The sequence below is a fragment of the Cibotium barometz genome, chromosome 57, assembly GCF_041138505.1.
Source record: "Cibotium barometz isolate CiBa-2024 chromosome 57, ASM4113850v1, whole genome shotgun sequence".
NCBI classification, from domain to species: Eukaryota; Viridiplantae; Streptophyta; class Polypodiopsida; order Cyatheales; family Cibotiaceae; genus Cibotium; species Cibotium barometz.
The window spans coordinates 26,443,838-26,458,362 of record NC_141102.1 but is presented as its reverse complement, the minus strand read 5'-3'; the positions used below and the strand labels follow the sequence as shown (position 1 = coordinate 26,458,362).

The following is a 14,525-nucleotide window of genomic DNA, read 5'->3' as shown; positions in this document are numbered from 1 at the left end:
TTATCTTTACTCTGTTTAGACTATCCTATAGGAGTTTAGACAAGTTTCATGTGTGACCATATAGTGGTCTTCATTCTCACCTTCTTTTTTAATTCCCTCTTCCACCTGCACCTCTTATACTTTCCTTGTTTCTTTAATAGATTTTGAAGAAGCACCTTTTTTAATATACTTGGAAGCTCGACTTGGATTTGTTCGTTAAGGTACCCAATTGTCATCATCTTCTTCTTGCATTGTTTTTCTCCTCTTCTTCATGCTTGTTACTTCTTGGCTTTCTTGTCTACACTTTGGAGATGTAATAGTAGTGCTTTTTAAGCATTGTCCACACTTTGGAGATGTAATTACATGTTGGGTTTTCATTGGGTGTGTGGGTCAATGTAAATACAATGACATATAAAAGATAAATTAATTTAAGTAAAATAATAAAAAATAAACATAATTAACAAGGAAAAAACATATATAAAAACACTTACACAATCTCTAGCTAGCCATAAAATGATGTAGCCTTTGATTTGATTTAATGTGGACACATCACCATCTTTAAGAGGAAAAGGAAGCAATACTTATCCCACTTAGACATCTTCAATCAAGATGCCAACATACCCAAATAGCAAAGGAACTCCATGCACACTATCTCTAGTGAAGTTTATATACAACACAATTCCAGTAGCTACTTTCGTATCATTGAACGTTAAAAACACCCACGTCCCTTTTTCGAGTTAAGGATGAGCAACAAGAGGGAGAAAAAAGCAAGAGATGAGAATTAAGAGGGAGAAGAGAAAGATAAAGATAAATATAACGAAAAGGAAGGAGATTGAAAGAGAAAACAAAAAGGACAAGCAAAGAAAGTGAACAATAATAGGGAGATCAAAAAAAGAGAGGGAACAGAAAGACATAAATAAAGAAAGTGAAAGACAAATAAAAAACAAAGGAAAAGATATAAATAGGAAAGTAAGACAAACTTTTAGGGTTGCCTATATACACAAAATACAGAGAAAAGAAAAGGAAGAGAAAGAGGAGAGAAAGAGATAAAAAGGGAAAGAAAGAGAAAGAGAGGGGAAAAGAAAGAGAAAGAGAAGAGAGAAATCTAAGAATAGCTTTTCAACAAGAAGGAGGGGTCATAAGAAAGAGAAGGGAAAGCAAGAAGAAGAGGAGAGGGGAAAAGAAAGAGAAAGAGAAGAGACAAATCTAAGAATAGCTTTTCAACAAGAAGGAGGGGTCATAAGAAAGAGAAGGGAAAGCAAGAAGAAGAGGAGAAGGGAAAGGAAAGGAAAGGAAAGGAAAGAGAAGGGAAAGTAAGAAGAAGAGGAGAAGGGAAAGGAAAGGAAAGTGAAGGCAAGAAGGAGGGAAGGGAAAGGGAAAGAAAGCCAAGAAGGAGGAGAGGTTTGAGAGGAAGGCAAAAAGGAGGGGAAGTTAGAAAAGGAGGTGAGAGAGGGGAGGTAAAAGGGCGAGAGGGGGGAGGTGTGAGAGAAACGGAGAGTTGAGAGAGGAGAAGGGAACCTTAACATGAGTTTCCCCCTTACTTAAAGGCGGCCGCCCTTAGTGACCGCCCATGTAAGAGCGACTGTCCATGTAAGGGTGGTCTCTCTTATTAAGGAGCAACCTAGCCGCTTTTGCCACTAGGTATCCCTCACTAAGGATGATGTCACCCTTAGTGAGGGTCACCCCCTCACTAAGGGAGGCTCTCACTTAGGGTGACCCTCACTAAGTGAAACCCTTAGTAAGGGTCACCATCACTAAGGGCGACATCACCCTTAGTGAGAGCAACCTTAGTAAGGTTGCCCTCACTTTGGTGGGTGATGTTGGTAAGGTCATCCTTAGTAAGGGTAACTTTACTAAGGTCGCCCTTAGTAAGGGTGACCTTAAGATTAAGGTGGCCCTTAATAAGGGTGATGTTAGTAAGGTTTCCCTTACTTAGGACACTGCCCTTCTCACTAAGGGTAACCTTAGGATAAGGGTCCCCTTAGCAAGGGCGACCTTAGTAAGGTTACCCTTACTAAGGACACTGCCCTTCTCACTAAAGGGCGGTGTCCCTTAGTGAGGGTCACCTCACTCAGTAAGAGCTGCCCTTAGTGAGGGTCACCTCACTCAGTAAGAGCTGCCCTTAGTGAGCGGGTGACCCCCTCACTAAGGGTGACATTGTGAGAGGAGTCTAGAACTGAAATCAAACATGATTTATGGGAGCATACAATGTATACATAAAGTTGAGTAGTGAATCCTAGGTGGCAAAGATAACATGGTGACCAAAGTGGATAAATGCAGGTGCAAAAAAAATGAAAATAGAAGGTTTATGGGAGAACAGGCCCAACCAACCAACACAACGTTCTAGAAGAAGTCAAGGTAGTGAGATAAGCCTAGAAAGGAGAATTTTGAAGATTTTAAAGGATATAGTAGAAAGAGCAGATAAGAGAGAAAAGAGCGAGTGAAGACAGTGTGTGAAGAAACTACCTACAGACGAAGGTCTTACAACTTTTGAAGGTTGAAGAAGTAAAATTTAGTGCAGCGGAGGTGAAATTGGATAATCTAGAGTAGAGGAAGCACTGCAGACGAGAGAATCACATAGGAGATGGTTTCCTTATGATTTCTGTGTGGTGACTCTGTTGTTAGAGAAGTGTCGTAGTCTAATTTTTATTCAATTATAGTTACTGTCAAAGTTAGATGAGTGTTGATTTGCGTCTATTTGGGAAGGCCTATAGTTTGTGGTTTTTAATTCATTGCAGTAGTGTGAATTTTTGGGTGAAGCTCACACTAAGAGAGAGTAGTTGATGATGGGGTCTTATTGTGAAGGATCCTCAAGTTTTTATTGTGTTCTTCTAGTATATTTGAACCCATGTCTCAAGGGTGTTGAGACAAAGTCTACCTTTGTTTTCGTGAGAGAGCTGAGTTTAAAGCTTGAATCTCTGTGGTGTGATTGATGATAATTTATGATATGGAGCTTGGTTTGAGTTATATTTTGATTGATTTTGTTGAATGTATGTCTTATTTTCTGAGAGTCATAGCTAACTAATAGGCCAAATCAGTCATCTTTAGTTGAGAGCAGGGATTTAATATTCACTTGATCACAAGATTTTTTGTGATAATAACACATGTGAACAAGTTATTCACATGTTCTCATGTTACCGTTCACAAAATAACAGGTCACTTGCCATTTGGGAACCCCTTAAAAGCTTGGCTACACATGAGAATAATCTATTCACATGTTCTCATGTTACCATCTAAGAAGATTTTTTAGGCCCGACAAAGATAACTTTTTTAGGCCCTTGTGAAAGCTTTGTGAATATAACATGTGATCACAAGATTTTTTGTGTTATTAACATATGTTATTAACATGTTCACATGTTTTCGTTTACATCAGTGAAATCCCTGGTTGAGAGGATACAAACAAATAGGGACAGAAGGGTGTCAGTTATACAGTAAGCTGTGCATCTAGGGACTAGCTGGTGAGATAGAAGGATTTTTATAATCCTTTAGGATTCAAGGGAAGTAGTTTTGAGTTGAGTCTAACAGTCAGGAGACTGATAGGAGTCAGTAGTCAAATGGTCAGGTTTGTAGACCGATTGGTCATTCATAATCCACAGTGAGTTGATTATAATCAGCTGAATGTCTTTAGGGTTGAATTCTTGTCTAGTTTGAGTGTTCAGAGGGTCCAGGGGTTTTAGAGAACTTATAGCTAAGGAAATTTAATATAGTTGAGTGAGCTATCAAAAATTAGTTCAATCAGACCAGCCACTAGTGAGTCAGCAGGTGTGCAGACAGCAAAGAGTCTTTGGTGTCATATCTTTATGAAATTAGAGTAGCCTAAGGGTCAACGAGAGTCATCCAGACGATAAGAAAAAGGACTTTTATGAAATTAGAATAGCCTAAGGCTTAGGGAGAGTCAACCGGATAAGAAAAAAGACTTGTATATTTGTGGCCTTAGTAAAATACCACTTTTCTATTTGTGGACTTAATAAAAAAAACTTTTGTAATTGCGACTTAATAAAATCTTTATAAGTATGGATTTAAATATACCCATATCTTACACTCATATAATTTTAGATTTAAAAAAAGTGTTGTTGTTCTGTCTAAAGAAATTTCTAGTGTGTAGTTCACGCACATGTACATGTTCATGCACATGTGTGTGTATGTGTGTTTTCATTATAGGGGGTGAAAGTGGGAGGGGGATAGAAATAGATAAGTCTATGCATGTACCTCCAATCTAGGTAATGAAAATCACATGGGCATATGAGGATAATATAAATGCTATTTGATAATTTAAGTGTATGATTAAAACTAAAAAATGATAACATAATCTTTAAAAACATATTGTATGCTAATAATATTAATAATCTAAAAGAATTTTCTTGCTTTGTTAAATTATTCACTAAGTAACACAATGCTATATATTCTCAAAGTGCGAGATTTTTATGTATTCATTATTATAATCTAAAAAAAAGTGATAAATGAATAAGTAGGTTAAGTAAAGATTTTAATTCTACATTTTATGCCATCTTTTTAAAATCTTTATTTTTATGATATTTTTTACAGAATCTTTGATTGGGTTGTATCATGCACGATTACCTTATAATTTGGAAATCATGCTTATCCTTATAATGCTTCATTATAAGTCTCAATATTCAAGAAAATATTTTGACACTCTTAATGTTTTGGATTCTAAGGTATTCTTATGCTAGTTCTCTTGACTTACAAAGCTTGACCACACATCCAAATCATGCAAAATATTGCATTTTAAGATGTCGAGTTTGGGCATATGGTTCATTTTATGACCACTTTCCACTTGATTATGCAAACTAAGTGTAATTGAAGAGAAATTATTTTAAAATATAGAATTAGCACTACTACATGGATTTGTGTATGTGAAGGCACTTGTGTGTCCACATGGCTATTTAGTATTCCACATGCCTTGGACTTGAATCGATGCTTCCAAAATTTTTATTTTATTAAGGGCATTTTTGAAGCCAACCATTAGAGGTGTGACAAGTGGCCATGGGCAGCCTATATTACATGTCCATCTTGAGCCTTTTCCATGTATGCAAGGTGGAAAATAAAAATATGCAAGATAGCATGTGAGCTCAAGAGAAAGGGTTTTATTTTCTTATCGAGTTACACATATACATACATGAGAGGTTTTCAAACTCAAAAATTATTTTTTTTATACCTCTCAAATGCACATGCTCAATGGGATTTTGACATAGTGATTCAGTGAACCCCACAGACTCCAAGTTTCTAAAGTCAAAGATATATAGTGTGTTGTCATGTCATCATCACACTACTTTAAGCATTATAACTCATTATTAATGCATATAAGTCCACATCTTATTATCATGCATATTAGCCCATGTGATACATGTATTTAAGTTTATTCATGTGTCAGTGGTGAACTCCAAATAACTTTCATACATTTTACTCTATATTTTTTATCCTTAAACTATTTATGAACTTATGGCATATAAAAGTTGTTTTTCTTTGTGTAGGTAAAAACTTAATGAAATATTAATGATGATGCAGTGTATTCTGACCATCTAACATATGATACCAATTATAATTATTTTAGTACATCGTGATAGTCTATTTTACAATTTTTAAACCTTATAAATGAAAATAGTAAATAGTAAAGAAATTTTCTCAATTCTTTCACTTCCTTATAGAGAAATATCAAAGAGGTAGTTATGATAATGTACTTAATAAATACAAATAGTAAATAGTAAAGAACTTTGTTCAATTCTCTCACTTCCTTATAGAGAAATATCAAAGAGATACTCATGATAGTGTACTTTGCTAATTCTTCTAAAATTTTAAACCTTATAAAATAAAAATACTAAATAGTAAAGAACTTTGCTCAGTTCTTTCACTTCCTTGTAGAGAAATATCAAGGAGGTACTCATGATAGTGTACTTTGCTAATTCTTCCAAAATTTTAAACCTTATAAAATAAAAATACTAAATAGTAAAGAACTTTGCTCAATTCTTTCACTTCCTTATAGAGGAATATCAAAGAGGTACTCATGATATTGCACTTTGCTAACTCTTCCAAAATTTTAAGCCTTATACAATAAAAATAGTAAATAGTAAAGAAATTTGCCTAATTCTTTCACTTCCTTATAGAGAAATATCAAAGAGGTACTCATGATACTTGATTTTGGGTACATAAATATCACCACTACATGGAAGGGATTCAATGTGTTAGACATAGAATTAATATTTAACAATCCCTTTTTATAGCTTAATCTAATGTACTTTATAGCATTTATTTTCAAGGTGTAGTTGAAAAATCCTTATACCTACTAATGTTTATGATTTATATACACTTCTTCCATACTCAATTTTAAGTGCTCCTTTTGTATAGAAATTTTTATTCTTTGGATTAATTAACTCCTTATGTGGGTTTTGCATAGTAAGCACCTTGGAATAAAACATACTTGTGATGGCTATACATTACTATAGTGCACCCTCCTACCATGTTCTTTAACATGGATATATAAATTCATAGAAAAGAAACAAGTTTTGCGCGACCCCATATGGTCATAGTTTTCATATGGTGGTGAACCTAGGTATGTTTATATGGGGCTAAGTGTATGAAGGCCTCCTTGGGGGGCTAAGAATCTCCTAGTCAAATTGGTAGGACCTTGCCAAGGTGTAGGAGTTGGAGACAAAGTTCCCGGAGGAAGTGTGAATGCTCGTTAAAAGATTGGAAGAAAGTCAAATTAAGGGGTAATCTTACACACCTTAGAATGTTGATGGTTAAGCACGATTTACAGTTGTGATTATCCCAACCTACCAATGACCTTGAAGATTTTAAATAAAAAACCCAACGTTTGGATAGTGTGCCTCTTGCTGATGGAAGGGCTTACAGCAGGGCGCAGCGCATTGCTCCAAAACGCGGGTAAAATGGTGGCCCCATTGGTGGCTCCAAAATGCTGCGGATTATGGGTGTTAAGTATTCAATTACATTGCTAGTGGTTGTGCTTGCCGATGTATGTCAACACCACATAGCCTTCCATCTCCGATGAGCTTTTCAGCTTGCTTTTTGACGGGGCAGCCCATTTGAGCACATCGGTAGTAGCTCCTGTAGAGGCACACGAAAATTAGAGAAGCAATTTGTAGTGAAGTGATTAGCTCTGATAGATGAATGGATGAACAGAAATTGATCGTGAAGACATGAGGTTTGGTTAATGGAAACCTTACCGTGGGAACCTTCTGCTCTTGATGTTTTTCTGGCCATATTTGCGCCACACGTAGCCGTCCTGCCGGGCAGGAGTGTCGCATTCCACTAGAAAGGCCACTACGTCGTCTGTGTCTGACAGGGTCATGCACAATACATTCCATAAGCAATTAGATCATTGGGTGTGCATATATTACACTAATTTGTGCTTTGCTTGATTAATTGATTGCGTTTGTGGACTAGGGGGCTACTTACGGTAGAGCATGGCTGCAAGCCTCCAAGCTCAACTGTGGTGGACTGGCTGCGATTGCAGAGGAGGATGCTTCAAAGTAGGGAGATGTTTGCTTGTACAAGTTCTCCGTCCTCGGAGTACTTGCTAGGCTGCCGGAATGAGTCGTCGGAGTACCGTCGAAGCTACAGGAACCATTTCCCGGCGACATTGATGTGCAGGTGGATGTGGATGAATTTAGGAGCTCATTGCTGTGAGAAGGCTCGTCAAAGGGATACAATTGAGCTGCATCATCCAGCCAGTTATCCCACATGTTAAGTGATACCATCATTTCTTCATCATGGGCAAATGGGGTGGTATCATCAACTGAAGGATGCCCATTATCATCCCATACGTAGTCTGGCATGATTACTGACTCTTCACTAGCCATAATGTCATCAAAATTGCTGCAGTCCATAGCAATGTCCTCAAAATTGATGGACTGGCCGTCATCAGAGCAAAGGGCTGGGAGTGTGGAGGAATGCTCTTCAAATGAGAAGCAGCTGCTACTAGTAGAAGGAGAGGCCAGGCCAGGCAAATATGAAGCGGTAGGGTGAATTAGGCAAGGGTTAATTATCAGGCAGCAAGAGCACTGCATCATCTTACTATAGGAAAAGATTAAGAGCCAGAGAGAGGGGTAAGGGACGAGAAAAGGTTAACAGAAGGGCTTCAAAGCTGCACTTGTGTGTGCAAATGCAAGGGAGCTGATGTGAGGATGCAGCTGCTGGTGGTGGTGGTGAGCGGGCGTATAAATTTCATCTGTTTCGGATTGTGGGGGGGAAATCTCGCTATGGGTTCTTGGGGCTTGCGCGGAAGGCGCCCATAACGCAGCATTTTCAAGCTCCCGGACAAAATTGAGGTTACCCGCCGACATACGGAACCAGGAAGCCTCCCACACACACCCTATCACCATCCTTGCAACACATCCTCTACGGAACTCTCGTTGAAAATTGCTCCCCTTTCCATTCATATTGCCTAAGCCTTTTCACAAGTACATCGCTTCGAGAAAAAGTCCCCACTACTCCGCTTTTGCCTTTCTGAAATTGGCCGGACGCTTTTCACACGGACCGCACTGTGTTGTTGAGAGCAAAAACATTCGCAGAACAAGCCACACCTCCTTTTGGACCTCCATTTGCGTGTGTGAAACCAATATATTTGGCACTTTTTCATTTCACAAACATCTCCAAACATGCAAATTTGGACCTGCCACAAAGTTGAGAGTCATGGCCAGCTCTCTCGCAAAACATGACTGGTGTGGAAGCCGATCACGTCGTTTAGACATGGCACTAAAAAGACAAAACATTGAGCCCATCATCCATCTGCTTTGTTTGTGAAGGTGATAGCGGACGCCTTGCAAACCTCTCCGAACATGCAAATTTCATTCGATTAGAACAATTCCCTTGACAAGAGAGTGCATACTAGCCATGAAGACAAAGACTGAGGATGTCTCAAATACTCTCATATTCTCTATTCTTTGGTGAGTCCCTATTTATTTAGCTCAGAACATGGATTCAGTTTTTCATACCATGCACTAACAAGACCTTATTTTACCAGCATGTACAAAGCAACATTGAAAGAGGAAGTGCAGCATGAAGTTCATATACTGGATCCTCGCTTATCTTTTGCATTAAGAAATCACAGGGAGTCAACTGTGAGCCTCTCCGAGTGGTTCTCACATTGCAACTTCAACCTAATCACTGTCATCCTCTTCCCTTATCACTCAGAGCAAGTGAATAAGGAACAATATCTTAAAGATTCTATTATTTCTAGTTGTGACTTATAATGATCTATGATTCTTGTTTTGCAGCAACCATTCGAGCTTGGTTGTTGTTGACCTTTCCCAAGAACAATGTCTTTGTTTTAACTCCCTGAAAGGAACTCATTTAGAGCTTGATCTCTATGTGTTTTTGAATATAGCCACTTTGAAATCTCTTGTGGATTTTTTAGAATTGCTCACAATAGGTCCCTCCCTTTCTTGTAGATGTTTGAAGAGACTGTTTGATGCCCTTGACCATTGTCGTCCCAATGTCAATCTGCTAGATGTCGTTGTCCCCTACAACTTGCCAGTAATAGCTTTTCTGGCTTTTCAACACGATTGTTTCCCCCATGCTTAAACACTATAGCTCAAGGTTTGTTATGTCTGTGCAGACACCACAACAACAATATGCACATTCATGTGGGTGAAGAGCAATACTCCATGCAAAGTATCTATTGGACATCTATTTTCAAGATCCTAAACCAGAGAGGGTAAGTATAAAAACTAGTTTACTTATAATGACTCGTGGACAGACTTCGATATGAGATGAAATATACTTGAATATTTATTACTCTTGGTATTGATAACAACTTAGAGAAGATACTTATATTGCAAAGTCGGTGGAAAGTTTCAGAGCTTTGGCCATAAGTCGACTTCTTAGGTTTGCTCATAGAGCATCAAGAGAGTAATCCACTATAGCAGAAGTGGAGAAAACCAAAATGGAGAATTTAAAGGAAAAGGCACAACTACTGATCCAATTGTAGAGGAGCCTGCTACTATGGAAGGGGAGGCCACAGTTGGAGTAAAAGAGCCAATGGAGGAGGCCACAATTGGAGTGGAAGAGCCCATGGAGGAGGCCACAATTGGTGTATAAGAGCCTATGGATGAAGACACAATTGGAATAGAAGAGCTCATGGAGGATTAGCCTCTACCAGAGGAGGAGCATGGAGAGCAACAGCCTTCATCATAGGACTAGCCTATGGAGGATGTGCCTCATTGTTAGCCTCCACCAAAGGATCAGCCACCTCTGATAGACCTTCCAAAACAGCAGCCTTCCACACAAGATCATTCTCTCCCAACACTAGAGGATAAGCTTCTTCCAGAGCACCTTCTAGAGGACCTTCCACACAGCAGCAACCTTCCACACAAGATCAACCTCTCCCATCACCTCCACAAGAGTAGATGAGATGTCAGCTATATTTAGCAGACTTGTACTATTTGTTTTGATGATGGATCCTTGTCATATTCTCAATTTTGTACTATATTGATACTATAATTGTATTCATGGGTTTGACTAATTTCAACAATCTTATCTGGGATGTCTTTGCATTGAATTTTGCTTTCTCTCCTATGCAATACTTGTTGTATTATAGTGTTAGTGATGTATATTATAAATCAAGACATTGAACTTAATAAGGAAGTAGATGAATGAAAATCCTTTTGCAACACCATCCTCTATCTCCATATGAATATCATGGCGCAATTGGGCTAGTGTAAATCATTACCTGACTGATGTAACACTCAACAAGTTTCCATTCTCATAAACCTTTATGTCCAATGATTAATTTTTAGGATCAAAAGAGATAAGACCTTGATCCATTGGAACTAATTGGTTTCCCAATGAGTCTACTAAGTTTATACAAAAATAAAATTATGGGTCACATCATATACTTTATATTCCAATCAAACTCGGCACAACTACACAATAGACTTTGTTAGATGTTCTATCCCAACCATCATCCAAGAATTCAATAATTCCTCCATCTCCATTTGCTCTGTCGGTAAGCATTGTTTTACCCACCTTGATTGGATATTTGTTGAATAGATCTACAAAAACTGTGTTCGGCATGCAAACATTTATTTTGACGATTCTAGTAGCAATGCCTGGCGGTAAAGATCGTTGTATCTCCAAGAAAAGTTTAGCTCTATATGCTTCTGTAACACTGCCATGAGGAATCAGCCAATCCATAGTATTCCATGCTAGGATCTCTTGTTTCTTCAATACGTCATAAGTGTTACCCTTGTCTAGAAAACTGGTAAAAATGATCATAGAAAATATACCTGTTTTCAGAGCTAACTATGTTGTAGGTCTTCCTTAGTAGTGCAATTCTCCAATTGCTCCATGAAACACATCCAGAAAGCCTAAAATGCACTCCACAGGCCGCCAGAGTTATATAACTCAATTCTTATTTATTTACATTGTAGGCTTCTAGTAAAAATGTGAGGCATTAGTATTGAAAAAGTAAGGGTGATCACTGATCTGCCAAGGTTTCTAAAACTTGAAAAGTCTTTGGTAAAAGGGAGGAAAACCATGAGTTGAGATTCGACTGACAGCTACTCTATCAGGAGGCAAAACCTCAATTTACTTTGTCATAGTCCGTACGAGTCCCATTGATCTATAGTTACATGGTATCATTTTAAGGAGTGCTGAAGGACCAAAACAAGAAACCCATTCACAACATCTCAATATAATTGATATAATTGATTTGTCTTAGGTCATTGAAAAGATTTCCAACTAGATCTATGCAAATGATAAAATAGGATAATCCATGGCTCCAAATCAATTGATATAATTGATTTGTCTTAGGTCATTGAAAAGATTTCCAACTAGATCTATGCAAATGATAAAATAGGATAATCCATGGCTCCAATAATCATCCCTATTTCATCCCCTCTCTGAATGCAAGTGTAGTGAGGAAGGGTTAGCCTGTCTATGATTTACATCATGGCCTCACGCAACTCAAAGTTTGAGGAGTGACAAGCGGACATGAACATATACTGAAACACTAAGAACTGGGAATAGGGGTCTATTCCATCCTACATCCAGCCAATAGCTATATTAGTCTAACAAGAAAGCATAGAAATCAAAGAATACAACAACATAAAATTTCCGAAACCTAAACCATGCTCTACCACCATGTGTAAGAACCCCACCCTAGCTAGGCCAAGGGGTTCCTTTTGATAGGCAACTAAGTCCCCTTTTCTTTGATCGACCACCCCTCGATCTCTTAGAAATACAAACACACAAGCAAATGGAGGGACCTAAATCTATCTCGCAGGGGAAACGTAGTCATTCTAATAGAAATCTATTCCTCCAATTGAGTGACACTCAATGTACGTGATCCCCACCCTAGATAGGCATCTAAGTTCCCTTGTCTTTGATTGACCACCCCTCAATCTCTTAAAAATACAAGAATACAAGCAAAAGGATGGACCTAACTCTATCTTGCAAGGGAAAAATAATCATTCTAGTAAAAATCCATTCCTCCAATTGAGTGGCACTCAATGTGCATGATTGAGGATGGAACAAGTCCACCCTTGGTTCATGGAAGCCAATGCCTTTTTCCTCTTTCCTTCATGAGGCACACTGCTGGCTCATTCCCTTAAAACGGAACTTGTTTAGGCCCTTTCTTACTATGGATCATAAAATAAATCTATTGGAAAGCTATCCAACTCATCGGGTACACCCATCCATAGGATGGCACTTTCACGGTATGCATCCACCCACTCACCCATTCATTTTTGTTATCTAAGTAGGTCCTAACACACTGTTCTTATAGCAAAATTTTCACAAAAGAGACCATGAAATAGGGTCAATAACCAAATCTAGGCTTCTATATCCATGTCAAACATATCCAAACCAAGACCAAACCACCACTGATCTAGAATTTGGTCTTCCAACACCTAAACCAGCTTGGCATACCTCACGGACCATACTCCCTCATCGTCAACGACTAGTCGGGGTGATGAGGGCCAAGTTAGCATATTACCCCCTTAGGTCTTGCCTCTTGTACCAAATACTCTCGCTCCTCAGAGAGGATGTGTACTCATCTCATGAGGTGGGCTAATTCATTGCAGTAGCCTGGGCCCACAAAATTAGGTAGCATTATAATCACATGTCCACCCTTGTAGGGTGGAAATTTGATTCCCAATGGCATAGGAGGGGATTATCCTAGGATGACTTCTGGGCTTGCTACTGCCTCTGTGTGCCAACTATGTAAGTAAGACCGGAGTTAGTTAAGTAGGGGAGAAGTTGTACTTGTAGATTAGCAATCATACTAGCAAATATATCCATTGAAATCAGGAATACATTCTTTTCTTCTCAATAATTCACTGAGCAATAAGAAACCAACATCAGACACAACGATCATCTTCTTAGCTACAATCCTTCTCACAAGAAAAAAGAACCACAACCTATTCAGGAGTAAGGTAATTTTTCTTACTAGTCTTACTTAAGGGTATATACGAGGACAAAATTGGAAATTCTCCTTATTGGAGCCTTATTCCTTTTGGCTAATTAATAACTTAAAAGAGAGGTTTGATGCTTCTACAATGCTAGTCATGGGAACTCATTGAGGCTATTCCCTTTTTCCATTGGGAACTCATTGTGAGACTATTGGAGACATTGCTTATGCTACCATAATGCTTGCATAGGCTTTCATTTTGGATAGTTGGCCAAGATTGTTTTTATTGTGGCATCATTGGATGGAATTTAAAGTTTATGGACTCATAAGTAATGATGTGTTGAATGAAAATACATGCTATGGATGCACCATTGATGCTTTGGATTGTATATTGATGCCATTTAAATACTTATGTAATGATTATGGACATCCATATGCTATTCTGGTTTCAAAGAGCTGAGAGAGCATTCATCAAAGTGTTTACACTCATTGGATGCCTTGGAATGCTATTAGTCTTATATGCATGAAGACATTGATGGAAAAATGTTCATATTTGGTATGCATTGTGGTTGTTAGTTGTGGTTTTGATGCTTGGGAGCTGCTATGGATGATGGAAGGAAGCATGAATCCATGCTAAGTTGGTCAAAGATATGAAATTATGGCATGAGTTCATGCTAAACACATTTTAAGAATCTCTACTTCAGAATCTACAATTGATATTCATCTACACCAACACTACACATTGTACTCAAACATTACTTTTCCTAGCATACTAGTGATGTGTGAGGGTACCTCGGCATATGGTGGAGAGGCCAATGGGAGCATGTATTCAAACGACCATGCCATGAGTGCCTTGGTAAAGAGGTATGGGAGGAGATTAGGTGCATTGGTGTGAAGACTTGGCCCCAGCTCTTGCCTTGGATATAAACTTGGTAAGAGGGTGGGAAGTGCTTGGCCAAGAAATTGGCAAGCATCAATGTGCTCATTTGACATTTGAAGACTTCAAATAAAACTTTGCATGAGGGAAATGGAGCCTATTTTTTTGACACAGTAACACTTTCATTGGTCAAAAGTTCCATTAAGTGATGCCGAAAGAAGTATACAATGTGGAAAAGTGCAAGTGATTGATTGGATATTAGATAAGTTGCATTAGGAAAAT

The 14,525-nt window shown here is 38.3% G+C and overlaps 1 protein-coding gene across 1 annotated transcript; it reads right to left on the bottom strand.

Moving 5' to 3' along the window:
• Window positions 1–6,543: 6,543 nt before the first annotated feature.
• Window positions 6,544–8,135, bottom strand: LOC147606606 (AP2/B3-like transcriptional factor family protein). Its single transcript, XM_086792157.1, has 3 exons — window positions 7,414–8,135; window positions 7,182–7,293; window positions 6,544–7,062 (listed from the first exon to the last, which is right to left on the bottom strand). The coding sequence occupies exons 1-3, from the start codon at window positions 8,025–8,027 to the stop codon at window positions 7,012–7,014; spliced, it is 777 nt and encodes a 258-aa protein (XP_086648283.1). The 5' UTR covers window positions 8,028–8,135; the 3' UTR covers window positions 6,544–7,011.
• Window positions 8,136–14,525: the final 6,390 nt, after the last annotated feature.

What these genes read in the sequence shown, in the direction of transcription:
- LOC147606606 (XM_086792157.1), bottom strand. Translation starts at nt 8,027, where the DNA reads ATGATGCAGTGCTCTTGCTGCCTGATAATTAACCCTTGCCTAATTCAC. An exon ending in GCTTGCAGCCATGCTCTACC is followed by an intron (nt 7,294 to 7,413) that starts GTAAGTAGCCCC and finishes TGACCCTGTCAG; the next exon opens with ACACAGACGACGTAGTGGCC. An exon ending in AAGAGCAGAAGGTTCCCACG is followed by an intron (nt 7,063 to 7,181) that starts GTAAGGTTTCCA and finishes GTGCCTCTACAG; the next exon opens with GAGCTACTACCGATGTGCTC.